Source organism: Heterodontus francisci, chromosome 34 (assembly GCF_036365525.1).
Source record: "Heterodontus francisci isolate sHetFra1 chromosome 34, sHetFra1.hap1, whole genome shotgun sequence".
Lineage (NCBI taxonomy): Eukaryota > Metazoa > Chordata > Chondrichthyes > Heterodontiformes > Heterodontidae > Heterodontus > Heterodontus francisci.
Window position 1 is genome coordinate 47,714,400 of NC_090404.1, and position 22,567 is coordinate 47,736,966.

Genomic DNA, 22,567 nt, shown 5'->3' on the forward strand with positions numbered 1-22,567 from the left:
CTGGGTCGACTCTTTGCCTTAGCACCATGTTCTCCATTCCTCCTTGTACAGCTGGGTTTACCCTTCACTCTCAGCATTGTGTTCGCCATTCCTTCTTGTACAGCTGGGTCTACTCTCTGCCTTAGCACCATGTTCTCCATTCCTCCCTGGACAGCTGGGTCGACTCTTTGCCTTAGCACCATGTTCTCCATTCCTCCCTGCACAGCTGTGTCTACTCTTTAGCCTCAGCACTGTGTTCTCCATTCCTCCCTGGACAGCTGGGTCGACTCTTTTCCTTAGCACCACGTTCTCCATTCCTCCTTGCACAGCTGGGTCTACTCTCAGTCTCAGCACCATGTTCTCCATTCCTCCTTCCATGTACAGTACTTGCTTACTTGTTCCATTGAATTCCATCTGCTTTTGTTATGTCTATTACACATCTGGTCATTTCTCAACTGCCTCCTTGGACTTCACTGACCTGCCCAGATTGGTTTCACTTGCAATTCTTACTAAGTTGCATTGAGTGTTTGAATCCAAGTCATTGATGTAAATTCGAAACAGTAGTGGTCCCAACTGAGAGCCCTAGGGCAACCCAATCAGAACACTCCAAACCCCTCCTCCCCCCCCCCCACCCCCCAAACCCGACATAACTATGTTGTTTTCTAAGATTCAGTCAGCTTATCAGTTCCAAGCTGAATCCCCACAGCACCACGATTCCATGAAGCCTTTCATGTGGAACGTTATCAGAAGCCTTCTCAAAGTCTCGGTGCACCACATCATAGGATTCACCAGTCACTTCCTCAAAGAAATCAAGGTCAGCACCTGTCAGCAATTTGTATTTCTATTGTGCCTGCGACAAAAAAAAAAAATCCCAAGGTGCTTCACAGAGGCACAAGTGAGGAACACAGGCCCAGAACAAACTTGTGCTGAATCCATATTTCCTGCTGTTCAATGGATTTTCTTTATTTAGATTACAAAGAATCTACAGCACAAACAGGCCATTCGGCCTAACTGGTCCATGCTCGTATTCATAATCCACTTGAGCTCCCTCTCACTCTAATTACCTCCATCAATACTTCCACGTGGCCGTAGGTTCCACATTCTCACTGTTCTGTGAAAAGTGTTTGTCCCTGAATTCTTTATTTGATGGTTACCTTTGACTTCCACTGGCTTCCCAATCCAAAGTTTCAAATCTTCACTCCCATCTGCAAAAATCCTGCCCTGTCTCTGCAAAACCTGTCCTGGACTATTCCCCTCCAGATACCCCGTTCTCCATTCAGCACTCCTGTGCTTGTTCCCCATCAATGGGGACCAAACCTTCAGCTTCCCGGCTCCTCATCAAAATCATCCTCAAAACACACCTCTGAGCACTTTGGGTCCGCCCTTCTAATCCCTCACATACTGGTTCCGCACACAATTACTGTGAGGAATCTTGGGACCATTTATTAAATGTTGGAGGCACTGCAGAAATACAACTTGTTGGGTCTGTGTGAATGAACGAGCATTTACATAGGGCCTTTTTCAGCCTCTCTGGGTGGTTCTTAGATAATCCTCTACTTCATGTTGATAATCCACAACATTATACCTGGAACTGAAGGAAAACCAATGGCTCCGAAGCTGGCTGCCCCTGATTGGTCGCTGCACACTGATGTGTCAGCAACTCAGGCCATTGAGTGAAGTCCTTCCCACACATGGAGCAGATGAACGGCCTCTCCCCGCTGTGAAGTCGCTGGTGCCGCAGGAGGTGGGAGGACTGAGTGAATTCCTTTCCGCACATGGAGCAGCTGAACGGTCTCTCCCCAGTGTGAACTCGCTGGTGGGTGAGCAGGTGGGACAACTGCCTGAACCTCTTGCCGCAGAGTGTGCAGCCGCACGGCCTCTCATCAGTGTGGATACGCTGGTGCTTCATCAGCTCCTCAGAGCCTTTAAACGTCTTCCCACACTCAGAGCACTTAAAGGGTCGGTCATCAGTGTGAACTCGCCGGTGCGTCACCAGGTGGGAGGACCGAGTGAATCCCTTCCCACACACTGAGCAGGTGAACGGCCTCTCCCCTGTGTGAATACGCTGGTGGGTCAGAAGATGGGACGACCGAGTGAATCCCTTCCCACACATGGAGCAGGTGAACGGCCTCTCCCCAGTGTGAATGCGCTGATGTGTCAGCAGGCTGGAGGCCTGAGTGAATTCCTTCCCGCACAGGGTGCAGTTGAACGGCCTCTCCCCAGTGTGAGTGCGCTGGTGTATCTGCAGATTGGACGAACCAGTGAATCCTTTCCCACAAACCGAGCAGGTGAACGGCCTCTCCCCAGAGTGAATGCGCTGGTGGGTTAGGAGGTTGGATGTCTGAGTGAACCTCTTCCCGCACACGGAGCAGCTGAATGGCCTCTCCCCAGTATGGCTGCGCCAGTGAGTCTCGAGCTTCGACGGGTAACTGAACCCCTTCCCACAGACGCCACATTTATATGGTTGCTCCCCCGTGTCATTACACTTGTGCATCATCAGGCTGTCTGACCCGCTGAAGGTCCGGTCACAGATTGAGCATGTATATGGTTTCTCATGGCTGTGAATGTTGCAGTGATTTCTCAGACTGTGTAACTGGTTAAAGCTCTTTCCACAGTCAGAGCACTGGAACACTCGACCCCGTGTGTGTGTGTCTCGGTGCTTTTCCATCCACACTAAGGTTTTAAATCTTTTCCCACACACAGAACAGACAAACCCTTCTCCTTCTACATTCAAAGACCGATGACACTCAGATCCTGATGAATCAAGGGACTCTGTCAGATCTTGACGTGACGTTTGGTTGGAGTTTCCAGTCTCCAAATCCTCCCCTTCTAATACCCTGTAAAAGGAGTTTATAAGAGTCATCACTGTCAGTACAGGATAGAAATTCAGAACCTTCTTTCCTCTTGTCCCCCTAAAGTTGTAAACTGCTATCCCATACACTCCCTAATTCATGTCGCAATTCAGAGTCATCACATTGTCACCAACTTTTTTTGTTTCTCCTCTCCATCCCCTGAAGGTGCTGACTCTGGCTGGGTTCAGTTCTACACTCACTGGTTCCCCTCTCTTGCCTCCTCTGAAGGTGCAGACTCTGGCTGGGTTCAGTTCTACACTCACTGGTTCACCTCTCTTGCCTCCTCTGAAGGTGCAGACTCTGACTGGGTTCAGTTCTACACTCACTGGTTCCCCTCTCTCGCCTCCTCTGAAGGTGCTGAGTCTGGCTGGGTTCAGTTCGAGACTCACTGGTTCCCCTCTCTTGCCTCCTCTGAAGGTGCTGACTCTGACTGGGTTCAGTTCTACACTCACTGGTTCCCCTCTCTCTCCTCCCCTGAAGGTGCTGACTCTGGCTGGGTTCAGTTCTACTCTCACTAGTTCCCCTCTCCTCCCAAAGGTGCAGTCTCTGGCTGGGTTCAGTTCTACTCTCACTGGTTCCTCTCTCTCTCTCTCCTCCCCAGAAGGTGCTGCTCTGGCTGGGTTCAGTTCTACTCTCACTACTTCCCCTTTCCCTCCGCCCCTGAAGGTGCTGACTCTGAATGGGTTCAGTATTAGTTCAGTTCAGTTCACTGATTCCACTCTCACAGAAAATGACAGACTTGTTAATTTAATTACTTTGTATCAGCCTTCACAGTAGACAATGAGGATAAAGTACCAGAAATGAGAATAAAAATTAAAAATTGGAAGTGAGGGATTAAGTAAAAAAAATTCTAGAGGAAATCCTGAGACACAGGATAGACAAATCTCCAGAATCTGATGGTTTCTCCAGCAGGGTATTAAAAAATGTTAATACTCTGGTCATGACTATCCAACATGCTTGATTCAGGAACTGTTTCTCTGCACTGGAAAATCTGCCAATGTCATTCCATTCATTAGGTAAGGTCAGAGAGTTAGTCTTGTTTTAGGGAAGTTACTAGGATTTCGAAAGACAAAGTCACGTTGAACAAACTGTGTTTAATATTTTTGAGGAGGTAACGGATGTGGTAGATAAAGGAGTGTCTCTGGATGTTATTCATATGGACATCCAGCAGCGTCCTCATAGCAGACTGTTAAACAAAAATGAGGGCATGGAATTGAAAGCAACCTATTATCTTACAAAAGATATAGGAGCTGGAGGAGTCCATTTGGCCCTTCGAGCCTGCTTCGCCATGCAACAAGATCATGGCTGATCATGTATCACAACACCATCTTCTCGCACTATCCCCATATCCTTTAATATCCAAATATCTATTGACCTCTGTATGAATGTACTCAACGACTGAATGGCAGACCCCTTATTCTAAGGCTGTGACCCAGTGTTTGAGACTCCCCAGCCAGGGAGAAACAGATTCTCAGCCGAGTCGCTTAAGAACTTATGTTTCAGTTAAATCACCTCTCATTCTTCCAAACGCCAGAGAATTTAGGTCTGATTTTCTCAAGCTGTCCTCACAGGACAATCCACTTCTCCCAGGAATGACTCTAATGAAACTTTGGTGTCTCCCGCTAGGACAAGGATGCCCTTCCTTAGGTAACGAGGCCAAAACTGCAAACAGTATTCCAGGTGTGGCCTTACCACTGTCCTGTGTAACTGTACAAAGAACAAAGAACAGTACAGCACAGGAACAGGCCATTCGGCCCTCCAAGCCTGCGCCGATCTTGATGCCTGCCTAAACTAACACCTTCTGCACTTCCGGGGCCCATATCCCTCTATTCCCTTCCTATTCATGTATTTGTCAAGATGTCTCTTAAACGTTGCTATCGTATCTGCTTCCACCACCTCCCCTGGCAGCAAGTTCCAGGCACTCACCACCCTCTGTGTAAAAAACTTGCCTCGCACATCCCCTCTAAACTTTGCCCCTCGCACCTTAAACCTATGCCCCCTAGTAACTGACTCTTCCACCCTGGGAAAAAGCTTCTGACTATCCACTCTGTCCATGCCGCTCATAACTTTGTAAACCTCTATCATGTCGCCCCTCCACCTCCGTCGTTCCAGTGAAAACAATCCGAGTTTTTCCAACCTCTCCTCATAACTAATGCCCCCCAGACCAGTCAACATCCTGGTAAACCTCCTCTGTACCCTCTCCAAAGCCTCCATGTCCTTCTGGTAGTGTGGCGACCAGAATTGCACGCAATATTCTAAGTGTGGCCTAACTAAGGTTCTGTCCAGCTGCAACATGACTTGCCAATTTTTATACTCTATGCCCCGACCCATGAAGGCAAGCATGCCGTATGCCTTCTTGACTACCTTATCCACCTGCGTTGCCACTTTCAGTGACAACTGTACTTTTACACTCCAATCCCTTTGTAATAAAAGCAAACATACCTTCCTAATTGCTTGTTGTACATGACTGCTAACTTCCTGTAGTCCAAGTGCAAGGTCACCTAGGTCCTTCTGAATACAAACATTTTACTGTCTCTCACCATTCAAAAATATTCTTTTTTTAGATTTTCTTACCAATGTGTAGGAGTCATAGAGTTATACAGCACAGAAACAGGCCCTTCGACCCATCGTGTCCATGCCGGCCATCAAGCACCTAGCAATTCTAATCCCATTTCCCAGCACTTGGCCCACAGCCTTGTATGCTATTGCATTTCAAGTGCTCATCTAAATACTTCTTAAATGTTGTGAGGGTTCCCTGCCTCTAGCACCCCTTCAGGCAGTGTGTTCCAGATTCCAGCCACCCTCTGGGAGAAAACATTTTTCTTCAAATCCTCTCTCAACCTCCTGCCCCTTACCTTAAATCTATGTCCCCTGGTTATTGATACCTCCGCTAAGGGAAACAGTTTCTTCCTATCTACACCATCTATGTCCCTCATAATTTTGTATACCTCAATCAGGTCCCTCCTCAGCCTTCTCTGCTCCAAAGAAAACAACCCTAGCCTATCCAGTGTTGCTTCACAGCTGAAATGCTCCAGCCCAGGCAACATCCTGGTGAATCTCCTCTGCACCCTCTCCAGTGCAATCACATCCTTCCTATAGTGTGGCGACCAGAACTGTACACAGTACGCCAGCTGTGGCCTAACTAGCATTTTATACAACTTCATCATCACCTCCCTGCTCTTATATTCTATGCCTCGGCTAATAAAGGCAAGTATCCCATATGCCTTCCGAACCAACTGATCGACCTGTGCTGCTGCTTCAGTTATCTTTGGACAAGTACACCAAGGTCCCAATGACTATTTCCTAGGGTCCTACCATCCATTGTATATTCCCTTCCCTTGTTAGTGCTCTCAAAATGCATCATCTCACACTTCTCAGGATTAAATTCCATTTGCCACTGCTCCGCCCATCTATATCGTCCTGTAATCTAAGGCTTTCCTCTTCACTATTTACGACACCACCAATTTTTGTGTCATCTGCGAACTTACTGATCATACCTCCTATATTCACATCTAAATCATTAATGTACACTACAAACAGCAAGGGTCCCAGCAGTACACCACTGGTCACAGGCTTCCAACTGCAAAAACAACACTCAACCATCACCATCTGCCCCCTGCCCCTAAGCCAATTTTGGATCCAATTTGCCAAATTGCCCTGGATCCCTTGGGCTCCTACCTTATTGACCAATCTCCCGTGCGGGACCTTATCAAAAGCCTTACTGAAGACCATGTAGACTACATCAACTGCTTTAACCTCATCTACACATCTGGTCACCTCCTTGAAAAATTCAATCAAGTTTATTCGACATGATCTCCCACTGACAAAGCCATTCTGACTATCCTTGATCAATCCCTGCCTCTCCAAGTGGAGATTAATCCTGTCCCTCAGAATTTTTTCCAATAGTTTCCCTATCACTGATGTTAGACTCACCAGCCTTTAATTACCTGGTATATCCGCTACCCTTCTTGAATAATGGTACCACATTCGCTGTCCTCCTGTCCTCTGGCCAGACAGGATTTGAAAATTTGTGCCAGAGTCCCTGCTACCTCCTCCTTTGCCTAACACAAGAGCCTGGGACACATCTCATCTGGGCCTGGGGATTTATCCACTTCTAAACCCGCAAAAACCACTAATACTTCCTCTCTTTCAATGTTAATTTGTTCAAGTATAGCACAAACACCCTCCCTGATATCTACACCTATATAGTGAACATAGATGAAAAGTCATCATTTAAAACCTCATCTACGTGCGCCAGCGCCACACACAAATTGCCACTTTGGTCCCTAATGGGCCCTACTCTTTCCCTGGCTATCCTCTTGCCTTTAATATACTTATAAAACACCTTAGGATTTTTCTTTATCTTGCCCGCCAGTGTTTTTTCATGCTGCCTCTTCGCTTTCCGAATTACTTTTTTTTTTAAAAAGTAATTTAAAAGTAAATACACATTGTATACCCCTCTCGGGCCTCCGCTATTTTCAGCACTATGAATCTGCCATAAGCCTCCTTTTTTTTCCCTCATCCAACCCTCTATATTCCTTGACATCCAGCGTTCCAGGGACTTGTTGGTACTACCCTTCACCTTTACAGGAACATGTTTGCTCTGAACTCTCACTATTTCCTCTTTGAATGACTCCCACTGGTCTGATGCAGACTTTCCTACAAGCAGCTGCTCCCAGTCCACTTTGGCCAGATCCTGTTTTATCATATTGAAATCGGCCTTCGCCCAATTCAGTACCTTTATTTCTGGTCCATCTTTGTCCTTTTCCATAACTACCTTAAATCTTAGAGTTATGGTCACTACCCCCAAATTGCTCCCTCACTGACACTTCTACCACTTGTCATGCTTCATTGCCTAGGATTAGGTCCAGTACCGCCCCTTCTCCTGTCGGACTTTCTACGTGCTGGCTCAAAGAACTCTCCTGATGCACTTTAAGAATTCTGCTCCCTTTAAGCCTTTGCACTAAGATTATCCCAGTTAATATTGGGGAAGTTGAAATCCCCTACTATTATGACCCTATTATTTTTACACCGCTGAGATTTGCCTAAATATCTGCTCCTCTATCTCTCCCTGACTGCTTGGGGACGTGCAGTACACTCCCAGCCAAGTGATTGCCCCCTTTTTGTTTATAAGTTCTACCCATATGGCCTCATTTGAGAAACCTTCTAAGATATCATCCCTCCTCACTGCAATAATTGACTTCTTGATCAATAGTGCAATGCCACCTCCTCTTTTACACCCCCCCGTCATGCCTGAAGATTATACACAGTGGAATATTGAGCTGCCAGTCCTGCCCTTCCCTCAACCATTTCTATGTGATGGCAATGATATCATATTCCTGTGTGTTAATCAACCCCCTCAATTCATCTGCCTTACTTGTAAAATTCCTTGCATTAAAATAGATGCAATCCAGCCTTGCATTATTCGCTTGTGCCTTAACGGGCCTATATTTGCTCTGACTTCCAGACTGACTTAATTTCTTGCCTATATTTGGCTGTGCATCAACCCCTACTGTACTGCCACTCTGCACCCCATCCCCCTTCTAAATTAGTTTAAACTGCCCAGCAAGGATCTTGGTCCCATTCCAGTTCAGGTGTAACCCGTCAAACTTGTACAGGTCTCACCTTGGCAAGAAACAGACCCAGTGATCCAGGAAACTAAAGCCCTCCCTGCTGCACCATGTCTTCAGCCACGCATTCATCTGCTCTATCCTTCTATTTCTATACTCACTAGCACGTGGCACCACGAGCAATCCAGAGATTACAACTTTTCAGCCCCTCAAACTGACGTATGACTTCACATTTCGTCACATTGTATTCCATCCGCCAGGTCTCGCCCTCTCACTCAACCTGTCTATATCCCTCTGCAGTCTGTGTCCGCCTCACCGTTTACTTTCCCACTTAACTTTGTATCGCCAGTAAACTTTGATACATTACACTCAGTCAATAGCTGAAACGCAAGTTACAGCCTGCCAACCTGAAAATCTCCCATTTATTCCTACTCTGTTTTCTGTCCATTAACCAATCCAGGCTCATATTTAGCCTCAGACCCATGAGACCTAGTATTGTGTAATAACCTCGAGTGGCACCTTATCAAATGGTTTTTGGAAATCCAAATCCTACATCCACTGATTTCCCTTATCCATCTTAGTAGTCACATCCTCAAAAAACTATTAACACATCAGAGAAACACTACTTCCCGTTCATAAACCTGTGTTGACTGTGATATCGTGATTTTCTGAATACCCTGTTACCATGTCCCTAACAATAGATTCCAGCATTTTGCCTCCTGCTGACATTAGACGAACTGGCCTATAGTTCCCTCTTTTCTCCTTTCTTGAATAGCGAGGTTATATTTGCTCCCTTCCCATCCTTAGGAACTGTTCCAGAATCTAAGGAATTCTGAAAGGCCAAAACCAATGCATCCACTATTTTGACAAACAAACATACAAACTAGGAGCAGGAGTAGGCTATTCGGTCCCTTGAACCTGCTCTGCCATTCTATAAGATCATGGCTGATCTGTTTGCGGGCTCAACTCCACATTCCTGCCTACCCCCGATACTCTTTGACTTCCTTGTTTGTCAAGAATTTATCCACCTCTGCCTTAAAAACATTCAATGACCCTGTGTCCACCACTTTCCGAGGAACAGAGTTCCACAGATTCACGATCCTGAGAAAAAATTCTCCTCATCTCTGCCTTAATTGGGAGACCCCTTATTTTTAAAGAATGCATGCTAGTTTTAGTCTCCCCCACAAGGGGAAACAACCTTTCAACATCCACCCTGTCAAGTCCCCTCAGGATCTTGTATGTTTCAACAAGATCACCTCTCATCCTTCTAAACGCCAATGAATACAGACCCAACCTGTCCATCTTTCCTCATAAGATAACCCTATCATCCCAGGCATCAGTCGAGTGAACCTTCTCTGAACTGCCTCTAATGCAATTTCATCTTTTCAGTAAGGAGACCAAAACTCTCGATGTGGTCTCACCCATACCCTGTACAACTGCAGCAAAACATCTCTATTTTTATATTCCATTCCCCTTGCGACAAACAACATTGCATTTGCTCTCTTAATCACTTGCTGTACCTGATTACTAATTTTATGTTTCGTGTACTAGGACATGGCAGAGTTCTACAATCTCTCCCCATTTAAGTAATATGTTGCTTTTCTATTTTTCCAGCCAAAGTGGACAAGTTCGCACTGCCCCACATTATACTGCAGCTACGTCTTTTAAAACTATAGGATGAAGGTCGTCAGGTGTAGAGGATTTGACGCCATTTAGTTCATTAATTTTTCCAGCAATATTTCTTTATTTATACTGATTTCTTTAAGTTTCGCATTCTCATTAGACCCTTGGTTCTCTCTCATCTCCGGAATGTTTTGTGCCTTTTACCATGTAGACAGATACAGAGTATTTATTTAATGCCTCTGCCATTTCCCCATTCCCTATTATAATTCCACCTGTCTCTGACTCCAATAGGCCCAAATTTACTTTCACTAATCTCTTCCTATTTGCATACCGATAGAAACGCTTACAATCTCTAAGTCTCTTGTTCGTCTACTCTCTCATTCCCTTTGCACTTGCCTAATCACTTTCTTGACCCTCCATTGCTGAATTTTAAAATCCTTCCAATCTTCAGGCCTTCTTGTTAGCCATGGTTGGACCATTTTTTGTGCAGTTTGTGTCTTAAAGGAATGGATATTTGATGTAAATCATGTATTAATTAAAGGCTGCCCATTGCTCGTCTACCTTCACATCTTTTATCGTAGTTTCCAATCTACAGTAACCAACTTGTCCCTCATTCCTACATTGTTTACTTTGTTTAGATTTAAGACCTTTTTTATTTATTCATTCGTTGGATGGGAGTGTTGCTAGCAAGGACAGCATTTATTGTCCATCCCTAACTGCCCTTGTGAAGGTGGTGGTGAGCCTCCTTCTTGAACTGCTGCAGTCCATGCTGTCTAAGTAACACTGCTGTTAGGGAGGGAGTTCCAAAATTTTAACCAAGCGACAGTGAAAGAATGGCGTTACAGTTCCAAGTCAGGATAGTGTGTGGCTTGGAGGGGAACTTGCAGGTGCTCCCATGCACCTGCTGCCCTCGTCCTTGAGTGGTAGAGGTCGCGGATTTGGAAGGTGCTGTCGAAGGAGTATTGGTGCATTGCTGCAGTGCATCTTGCAGATGGTACACACTGCTGCTACTGTGCGTCAGTGATGAAGGGAGTGAATGTTTGTGAATGAGGTGTCGATCAATGTCCTGCATAGCATCGAACTTCTTGAGTGTTGTTGGAGATGCACCCATCCAGGCAAGTGGAGAGTATTCCATCACACTCCTGACTTGTGCCTTGTAGATGGTGGACAGGCTTTGGGAAGCCAGGTGGTGAGTTACTCGCCACAGAATTCCTAGCCTCTGACCTGCTCTTGTAGCCATGGTATTTATATGGTTGGTCCAGTTAAGTTTCCAGTCAATGGTAACCCCCAGGATGTTGATGGTGGGGAACTCAGCGATGCATGTCAAGGGTAGATGGTTAGATTCTCTCTTGTTGCCAATGGACATTTCCAGGGCTCCTCGATTTCACCCTCATACAAATGCTGCCTTGATATCAAAGGCAATCACTCTCACCTCACCTCTTGAATTCATCTCTTTTGTCCATGTTTGGATCAAGGCTGTAATGAGTTCTTGTGCTGAGTTACCCTGGCGGACCCCAAATTGAGCATAGATGACCAGGTTATTGCTGAGTAAGTGCCGCTCGATAGCACTGCTGGTGACACTTTCAATTACTCTGCTGACGATTGAGAGTAAACTGATGAGGCAGTAATTAGCCAGTTTGGATTTATCCTGCTTTGTGTGTGCAGGACATACCTGGACAATTTTCCAGATTGTCGGGTAAATGCTTGGCTAAGGGCACGGATAGTTCTGGAGCGCAGATCTTCAGTACTACAGCTGGATGCTGCCTGGACCCATTGTCTTTGCAGACGCCAGTGCCTTCAGCCGTTTCTTGATATCACAGAGTGAATTGGACTGGCCGAAGACTGGCATCTGTGATGCTGGGGACCTCAGGAAGAGGCCGAGAGGCAGCATCCAGATGCAGCGGGACTGCAGAGCTTTGATTTGATCTATTGGTTGTGGGATGCTTATCTCTGTTTACCGCATGTTGTTCTGCTGTTTAGTATACACATCGTCATGTGTTTATTTTGACCAGGTTGGTACTTCATTTTTATATACCTGGTGCTGCTCCTGGCAATCTCTCCTACATTCCTCATTGAACCAGGGTTGGTCCCCTGGCTTGATGGTAATGATAGAGTGAGAGATATACCAGGCCATGAGGTTACAGCTTGCGGTGGAATAAGATTCTGCTGCTGATGGCCCACAGCACCTCACGGACGCCCAGTTTTCAGTTGCTCGATCTGTTCTGAGTCTATCCCACTTCGCACGATGGTAGTGCCACACAACACAATGGAGGGTATCCTCAATGTGAAGACCGGTCTTCATCTCCACAAGGACTGTGTGGTGATCACTCCTACCAATAGTGTCATGGACAGATGCATCCGCGGCAGGTAGATTTGTGAGGAAGAGATCGAGTAGTTTTTTTCCCTTGTATTGGTCCTCACCACCTGCTGCAGCTCCCGTCGGACACATACATCCTTCAGGACTCAACCAGCTCGGTCAGCAGTGATGCAACAGAGCCACTCTTGGTGATGGGCATTGAAGTCCCCCGCCCAGAGTACATTCTGTGCCCTTTCCACCCGCAGTGCAACTTCAAAGTGGTCTTCAACATGGGGCAGCACTGATTCATCAGCTGAGGGGAGGGCCGTCAGTGGTAATGAGCAGGTTTCCTTGCCCATGTTTGACCTGATGCCATGAGACTTCATTGGAGTCATTGTTGTGGACTCCTAGGGCCACTCCCTCCTGATTGCAAACTGTGCCACCACAGTGGTGGGTCTGTCCTGAGGTGAGAGGACACAATGATGAAGGAATCTGGGACATTGGCTGTTCAGTATGATTTGGTGAGCATGACTATGTCAGGCGGTTGCTTGACTAGTCTGTGGGACAGCTCGCCCAATTTTGCAAAAAAGTCCTCAGATGATAGTGAGGGGGGCTTTGCAGAATCGACTGGACAGGGTATGCCTTTATAATTTACCGTGTCTCAGTCGATGCCAGGTGGTCTGTCCAGCTTTATTCTTAACTCTTGGATTGAACTAAATCACTTTCAAACTCAATACAACCCATCATATTATAGTCACTCTTTCCTTGAGGCCCTTTACAGCATTAGTCAAATTTTACAAATTCGTGCTGGTCTCCTTAACTAACTCATATTTTTCCAACTGCCTGTTGATCTGTTCCCTGATTACTGTTTCTAAAATCTTACCCACCATTGATGTTAAACTAACTGGCCTGTAGATCCTAGGAATACCCTTTGAGCATTAGAGTCCTAGACTCATTTATGGCACAGATGGAGACCATTTCTTGAATAAGGGTGTCATATTTGTCACTCTCCAATCCTCTGGCACCTCCCCTGTATCGAGTGAAGATTGGAAGATTATGGCAAGTCCTACCACTATCTCCACTCCCACTTGCTTTAGCAATCTGGGATACAAGCCATCTGGACCAGGTGTCTTATCCACTCTAAGCATAGAGAGACTTTCCAGGACAGTCCGCCTATCAATTTTCACTCTACTGATCTCCGCATCCTCCTCCTGTAAATACCAATACCATGTGCTCATTGAGTTTTCTAGCCTTGCCCTGAACCTCTCAGTCTATATCACCCTCTCTGTCCCAAATAGACCTCACCATGCCTCTTATTATCTTTCTTCTTCCCATTTGCATGCCAGTAAAAGATTTCGGGTTCCCTTTTATGTTACTGCCATTCTATTCTCATATTCTCCCTTTGCTGCTCTTGCCTCCCTTTTCACTTGCCCTCTCAACTTACTGTACTTGGCCTGGTTCTTGCTTGAAGAATTCACCTGACATGCATCACATACTCTCCTTTTTCATTCCATCATAGTCTCTATCTCCCTTGTAATTCAAGGAGCCATGGCTTTGGTTCCCTTACCTTTCGCTCTTGTTGGAATGTACCTAGTCTGTACCTGCAACATTTCCTCAAAAAATCACCCATTGTTCCGTTTCATGTTAATCCTGTTGATCTTTTAATTAAACCTTTCTCACTGCACAATACTAGATCCAAAACAGCCTGCTGCCAAGTTGCTTCCTTGACACACTGATCTGGAAGACTATCTAGTATGCATTCCATGAACTCGTCCTCCACAATATGGCTTGCCCAGCTCTCTCATTCTCCAGTACTATAGAACAGTACAGTAAAATTACGGCACAGAAGGAGGCCATTCAGCTCATCTTGTCCATGTCAGCGAGTACTGGTGCCAAGGGTCCATGAAGTGAAACTCCTGTCCCACACCACTCCTTCAGCCACACATTTAAAATTCTAATCTGTTTAACCCTCGGCAAGTGGCTCAGGTAGCAATCCAGAGATCATCGTCTTTGGAGGCTCTGCTTTTTAATTTGGACCCTAACTTCTCATTCTTAGTTCTATCTATGTTATTGGATCCATGTGGACCACAACAACTGGATATTCCCTCACCCTCTCCCAGTTGCTGTCCCGCACACAGAGATGTCTTTAACCCTGGCACCGGGAAGGCAACACAACCTTTGGAACCTCTGGGCGTGACTGCAGAGAGCAGTTATCTATTCCCCTAACTATACTGCACCTTATCATTACCACTACCACATTCCCTGTTCACTCCCCACTTGAATGGCATCCTACAGCATGGTGCCACGCTCAGTTTGCTCATTCACCCAGCAGTCCTTGTTCTCATCCGCACAGGTAGCAAGCACCTCATACCTGTTGGTCAAAGCCAAGGGCTGAGGCTTCTCCATCACTACATCCTGGATACCTGACTCGCAGTCACATGCTCCTGTTCATAACCACTGACCAACTCAAGTTCTACTTAACCCAAGGGCTGTGACTGCCTCCTGGAACTTAGTGTCCAGGTAACGCTCTCACTCCGAGGACCCGCAATGTCTGAAACTCAGATTCCAACTCGACAACCCAAAGCTTCCCCAGCTGCAGACACTCACTGTAGATTCTTGTCCGGACTGCAACTCTCCACCAACTCCCACATGCACAGATGGCCACCACCTGCCATGTCTATCCAACTTTATTTGACTTGATTTGGTAAATTCTTTTTTAATTGAATCAATTACTTTAGTTTTATGAATTAATTAAAATTGGTTAGATTGGTTAGGAGGTGGGAGACAGAGAATAGGGATAATGTGTATGAACACCAGTTGGCACTATTTGACTTGTGATGTCTGGCAGGGATGTGTACTGGAATCGCCACTTTGCAATATATTTATAAAACGATTTCAATGAAGGAACAATAAGCCTGAGATCCGAGCTTGGTGATGACACGAATTTCGGGTGCCACAGTAAGTAGTGTAGATGGGAGCAGAAAGAGGCAAACGGACATTGATTAGGTGAATAGGCAGAACCATAGCAGCAGACTGAGTCCACTGTGAGTATATGTGAGGTCATCTACTTTGGACCAAAGAAGGACAGATCAAAGGATTTTCTAAATGGTCAGCAGCTAAGTGCTGTGGATAAACAGAGAGATTTAGGGGTCAAAGTTGTTTATTTTATTTAGAGACACAGCACTGAAACAGGCCCTTCGGCCCACCCAGTCTGTGCCGACCAACAATCACCCATTTATACTAATCCTACATTAATCCCATATTCTCTACCATTCTCCTACCACCTACCTACACTAGGGGCAATTTACAATGGCCAATTTACCTATCGATCTGCAAGACTTTGGAGGTGGGAGGAAACCGGAGCACCCAGCGGAAACCCACGCAGACACAGGGAGAACTTGCAAACTCCACACAGGCAGTACCCAGTACTGAACCCAGGTCGCTGGAGCTGTGAGGCTGCAGTGCTAACCACTGCGCCGCCTTTCATGGAATGCGGGCATCGCTGGCAAGCTCAGTATTGGTTGCCCATCCCTAACCACCCTTGAACTGAGTGACTTGCTCGGCCATTTCAGAGGTCAGTTAAGAGTCAATCACATTGCTGTTGGTCTGGAGTCACATGTAGCCCAGACCAGGTTGGGATACTCAGCAGGTCAGGCTGAGTCAGGCGAATTTCCTTCCCTAAAGGACATTTTAGAACCAAAATGCTTTTTTTTTTTTTACGACAATTGACGATAGTTTCATGGCACCATTGCTGAGACTAGCTTTCAATTCCAGACTTTATTAATTAAATTTAAATTCCACCAGCTGCCATGGTGGGATTTGAACCCCTGTTCCCAGGGTATTAACCTGGACTTCTGGATTGCTAGTTCAGTGACATTACCACTACGCCACCATCGACAAGGTCAAATAAATTTAAAAAGGTGAATGGAATGCAGTCTTCATGTGGAATACAAACTGGTTTACAAGTTGGGTCCCTGTTATACAAAGCTCTGGTTACACCCCATCTGGAGTTCTGGGCACCACACCGCAAGAGGACCATAATTGCCAGTTCTGATTTAAGGTCAATGAGTTGAACGTTAACTTTGCTTCTCTCTCCACAGATGCTGCCTGACCTGCTGAGTATTTCCAGCATGTTCTGTTTTTATTTGAGACTATAATTGGCCCTGGAGGAGGTGCAGTACTGATTCACCAGAACAAATTAGCAATGAAAGAGAGGAGGTATTAGTGGGCTTTAAAGTGGATAAATCCCCTGGCCCAGATGAGATGTATCCCAGGCTGTTACGTGAGGCAAGGGAGGAGACAGCAGGGGCTCCGACACAAATTTTCAAATCCTCTCTGGCCACAGGAGAGGTACCAGAGGACTGGAAGACAGCGAATGTGGTACCATTATTCAAGAAGGGTAGCAGGGATAAACCAGGTAATTACAGGCCAGTGAGTCTAACATCAGTGGTAGGGAAGATATTGGAAAAAATTCTGAGGGACAGGATTAATCTCCAATTGGAGAGGCAGGGATTAATCAGGGATAGTCAGGGGGAGATCGTGTTCAACAAACTTGATTGAATTTTTCAAGGAGGTGACAAGATGTGTAGATGAGGGTAAAGCAGTTGATGTAGCCTACATGGACATCAGTAAGGTTTTTGATAAGATCCCACATGGGAGATTGGTTAAGAGGAGGGAATCCAGGGCAATTTGGCAAATTAGATCCACAATTGGCTTTGTGGCAGGAGGCAGAGGGTGATGGTCAAGGGTTGCTTTTGCGATTGGAAGCCTGTGACCAGTGGTGTACTGCAGGGATCGGTGCTGGGACCCTTGCTGTTTGTAGTGTACATTAATGATTTGGACGTAAATATAGGAGGTATGATCAGTAAGTTCGCAGATGACACAAAAATTGGTGGTGTCGTAAACAGTAAGGAGGAAAGCCTCAGATTACAGGACGATATAGATGGGCTGCTAAGATGGGCAGAGCAGTAGCAAATGGAATTTAATTGTCAGGGGAGTGGAAGTCTGGCACTCTCCAAGAAAACTGCGGTGCTGGGGGATCATTGAAGCTTTTAAGGCTGAGAGACAGAGGGCATGGCTGAGGTACTGAGTGAGCATTTGACATGTCTTCGCTAAGGATGCTGCCAAAGTCATAGCGAAGGGGAAATTGGGGAAAGAGACGGGACAGTGGTAGTAGCAATATTGGATCGGGTAAAGTAGAAGAAAAGTCACCTGGTCTGGACGGGATGCACCCGAGGCTACTGAGGGAAGTAAGGGTGGAAATGTGGAGGCTCTAGCCTCCTTGGTGGTGCCAAAGGGCTAGAGGATTGCAAACTGTCCACCTCAGTTCAAAAAGGGAGTGGGATAAACCAGGTAATTACAGGCCAATCAGCCTTAACGTCCGAGGTGAGGAAAGTTTGGAGTCAATAATCCAGGAAAAAATTCATTGTGACTTGGAAAAATATGGGGCAAGAAATGAAAGTTAGCACGGAATTGGTAAAGACAGTTGCTAGGGATTCTGTGTTTCCACGTACACCTCCTCCAGACGCACCTTTTGATTCTTTCTTTGTCCCATTACCATCTCCTTTTGCCTCGTACCAGCCTCACTTTGGTCATTTAATCTCTCCTTCCTTGCACCCAATCACAGAGCTTCCTGTCTGATCTTCCCTCCCCTTCCCGTCCATTTCCCTGCCCAAAGGTAAAAACTGTTACACCTCTAACCACTCAGTTCTGACAAAGGCTCAACTACCTGAAACATTAATGCTGTTTCTCTCTCTCTCGCTCCACACAGATGCTGCCAGACTTGCTGAGTACTACCAGCACTTTCTGATTTTGTAGTTGACTAACTAGATCGAGTCCGCTAACAAAGTCAGGAAGACAGTGACTGAGGGTAGTGGAATTTACGTTGCCTATGTGGACTTTCAAAAGGCATTTGACCAAGAACCACTTGTTAGCAAAATTAAATCCCGTGGGATAAATGAGCCAGTGGCATTGTGAAAATGAAATCAGGTAACAGACAGAAAGCAAGGAGCGATGGTGACTGTTATTTTTCAGACTGGAGACAAGAAAACAGTGGTGCTCGCCAAGGGTCAATATTAAGAGCACAGCTCGTTTTGACATATACTAATGACCTGGACTTCAGAACATAGAGCAGTTGAACAATTAACTCCTGGAGCATTCAGTGAAATCCTGGCTAGTCTGCCAAAGACTTGCAGGTTGATAGGCAAATTGGCCATTAGCAATTGCCCCTAGTATAGGTAGGTGGTAGGGAAATATAGGGACAGAGCGGGGATGTGGTAGGAATATGGATGTGGTAGGATTAGTATAAATGGGTGGTTGATGGTTGGCACAGACTCGGTGGGCCGAAGGGCCTGTTTCAATGCTGTATCTCTAAACTAAACTTAACTCCACATACCTGCCTTTTCCCCATATCTCTTAATACTTTTGGTTAATAAAATATCGATCAATCTCAGACCTAAAATTGATAACTGATCGAGCATTAATTTCCATTTGAAGTACAATTCTAAACTTCTACCACCCTTTGCATGTTGAAGTGTTTCCTGATATCACTTGTTAAAGTCTCTAACTCTTAGACTATACCCCCTAGACCCACCGCCCAGCCAAAACAGTTTCTCTCTATCTATCCTATCAGTTCTCCATAATATCGTGAAAAGTTTGAATTTTGATAAAATCACCCCTTACCCTTCTAAATTCGAGGGAATACAATACCTAGTTTGTGTAATCTCTCCTCAGAATTTAAACCCTTGGAGTCCAGAGATCACTCATGTAAATCTACACTGCACTCCCTCCAAAGCCAATATAGCCTTCCTAAGCTGTGGTGCCCAGAACTACTCACAGTAACTCCTGGTGTGGTCTAACCAAGGCTTTGTGTAGCTGAAGCAGGACTTTTACCGCCTTGTATTCTCATCCTCGAGATATAAAGGCCAGCATTCCAGTAGCCTTTTTGATTATTTTCTGTACCAGTTTGTGACATTTTATTAATTTATGCACATGGATCCCCAAGCCTCCGAGCCTCCACTGTTTTTATCTTATCATTTAGGAAGCATTCTGATCCATCTTTTTTCTGTCCAAATGTCCTCACATTTGTCCACACTGAAAACCATTTGCCACAGTTTGACCCATTGACTTAATCTATCAATATCTCTTTGTAATTTTATGCTTCCATCTACACTGCTTACAATGCCTTTGTGTCATCCGCAAACTTGGATATGTGACTTTCCATCAATGCAGAGTCCTGTGGAACATCATTCGTCACACCCTGACAATTAAGAGTTATTTTCTTCCTTACTGATATTCTGCTGACATTCATTTTGATGAGTCCCTGCCCATTACCCCTACTCACTCTCTCACCACTCAATTTCCTAACCAGGTCAATGATTTGCCTCCGATAAAATAAGCTTCAACTTTAGCTAGCAGTTTTTTTTAATGAGGGACTTTATCAAATGCCCTCTTGGAGTGCATATAAGTTACATCCAGAGACATTCTCCTGCCCACTACTTCAGTCACCTCCTCAAAAAATTCGATCAGGTTTGTGACGCATGAGCTACCCTTTACAAATCCATATTGGCTCTCTCTAATCAGCTGAACATTTTCAACATGTTCAGTCACTCCATCCTGAATTATAGATTCTAGTAATTTCCCAACAGACAGACATTCAGCTAACTGATCTATAATTCCTCGTTTCCCTCTCACCTTTCTTAAACAGCAGTGACGTGAGCAATTTTCCAATCTTAAAACATGCCTCCCAAATCGAGAGCGCTTTGGAAGATTATCGTTAGGACATCTGCAATGTTCTAAAAACATAAGGACGAGGACTATGAGTAGACCATCGGGCTCTTTGAGCCTCCTCCACCATTCAATACAATCCTGGCTGATCTTGGGCTTCAACTCCACTTTCCTGTCTGCTCCTGAATATCTGCTGATGCTGAGTGCGCAAAAAATTGTCTATCCCAGACTTGGATGTAATCAACGATGGAACATCCACTACTCTCCTGAGGTAGAGAATTTCAAAGATTCACAACCCTTTGAGTGAAGAAATCTACCTCTTCTCGGTCCTGAATGATTGGCCCCTTATCCTGAGACTTGTGCCCTCGTGTTTTAGATTTGCCAGCCAGGGGCAACAACGTCTCAGTGCCCTCCCTGTCAAGCCCCTTGAGAATATTGTAAGTTTCAATGAGATAACCTCTCATTCTTCTAAACTCCAGAGAATACAGGCACAATTTACTCAGTCCCTCATCATAGGACAACTCCCTCACCCCAGGGACCAATCTAGCGAAGCCTTGCCTTCTCACCTACTTCCTTTAGAACCCTGGGAGGCAAACCATCTGGACCTGGAGTTTTGTTGCTCTCTAGTGCTTCATTACTGTCATTTTGCTTACATTAATTTTTTTTTTAGATTAGAGATACAGCACTGAAACAGGCCCTTCGGCCCACCGAGTCTGTGCCGACCATCAACCACCCATTTATACTAATCCTACACTAATCCCATATTCCTACCAAACATCCCCACCTGTATTTCCCAACCACCGACCTATACTAGTGACAATTTATAATGGCCAATTTACCTACCAACCTGCAAGTCTTTTGGCTTGTGGGAGGAAACCGGAGCACCCGGAGAAAACCCACGCAGACACGGAGAACTTGCAAATTTTGGTGAGTTCCTGTCCCTGATTCAATATTAGTTGACATTAGAGGCCTGGACTAATGACCCAGAGACAGGAGTTCAAATGCAACCACAACAGCCAAGGAATTTCAAATGCAGTTAATTGAATAAATCTGGAATAAAAAGTTAGTTTCGGTAATGGTGACTGTGAAATGACTAGACTGTTGTAAAAACCCAGCAAGTGTCCCTTATGGAAGGAAATCTGCCGCCCTTACCTGGCTGGCCTCCATGTGACTCCAGACCCACAGCAATGTGGGTAACTCAATTCCCCACTAAAATGGCATAGCAGGTAGCTCAGTAGGCAGCTAACCACCAGCTTCTGGGCAATAAATAGGCACTCTCGCCAGAGTCAGAAGGTTGTGGGTTCGAGTCCCACTCCATAGCCTGCGCACAAAAATCAAGACCGATATTGCAGCGCAGTGTTGAGGGAGTGCTGCAGGTTTGGAGCTGTCCTTCTGCAGTTTTTTTTTATTCGTTCATGAGGCAAGGCCAGCATTTATTGCCACCCACTGAGTGGCCTGCTACGCCATCTCAGAGGGCATTTAAGAGTTAACCACATTGGGGTAGGTCTGGAGGCTAGTCCAGGTAAGGACAGCAGATTTCCTTCCGTAAAGGATATTAGTGAACCAGATGAGTTTTTACAACAATCGACAATAGTTTCATGCTCACCATTAGACTAGCTTTTTTTTTAAATTTCAGATTTATTAATTGAATTCAAATTTCACCATCTGCCGTGGTGGGATTCGAACCCATGGCCCCAGAGAACTGGCCTGGGCCTCTGGCACCTGGTCCAGTGACATTACCACTATGCCACCGCCTCCCTGTTGAGATGTTAAATGAAGGCCATGTCTGCCCTCTCAGGTGGACATAAAAGATCCCATGACACTATTTCGAAGATGAACAGGGGAATTATCCCTGGCATCCGAGCCAAGATTTATCCCTGAACCAACAACACAAAAAAACAGATTATCTTTTCATGATCGTACTGCTGGTTTTGGGAGCTTGCTGTGTGCAAATTGGCTGCTGCGTTAACTACACTGTAGCTAACTTCAAAAGTACTACATTGGCTGCAAAACACTGAGATGTCCGGTGGCTGTGAAAGGCACTTTATAAACTGGCAAGTCGTTCCTCTTTTTCCAGATGCTGGCCTCACATCCCAGGAATGAATAAGAGCAAAAAAAATAATTTCCTTGGGATGTTTAGCACACTAACTTCGCCCTCTAACATAAATACTGATGCAAAGTAATAATTCAACAAGTCTGTCGTTTCCTTCCACCTGCCTTGGGTATCAACGGCAACAATCCAACATTGGCGGGATGACATAAAATTCAAAAATGTCGTCAACAATGGAGAATAGTTAACAGACTTCAGGAAAACATAGAAAAACTGGTAAAATGAGCAGATGAAATTAGATGGAGAAGAGTGATGCGATACATTTTGGTAAGAAGACCGAGGACAGAACGAAATGGTACATTTTTCAAGGCGGTGCAGGAACAGACAGACCAGAGCATGTACGTACACAAAAACTTGAAGGGGCAGGACAAGTTCAGCACGCTGTTGAAACAAAGGATAGGGGATCCTTGGC

At 45.5% G+C, this 22,567-nt stretch overlaps 1 protein-coding gene across 1 annotated transcript in view; it reads right to left on the minus strand.

Moving 5' to 3' along the window:
* Nucleotides 1-22,567, minus strand: part of LOC137349438 (zinc finger protein 271-like) — an 87,168-nt gene that overhangs the window by 39,206 nt on the left and 25,395 nt on the right. Inside the window, exon 4 of the mRNA XM_068014970.1 lies at nucleotides 1,682-2,816. Within this exon, the coding sequence (XP_067871071.1) occupies nucleotides 1,682-2,816 (1,135 nt within the window). The remainder of the gene's footprint in view (nucleotides 1-1,681; nucleotides 2,817-22,567) is intronic.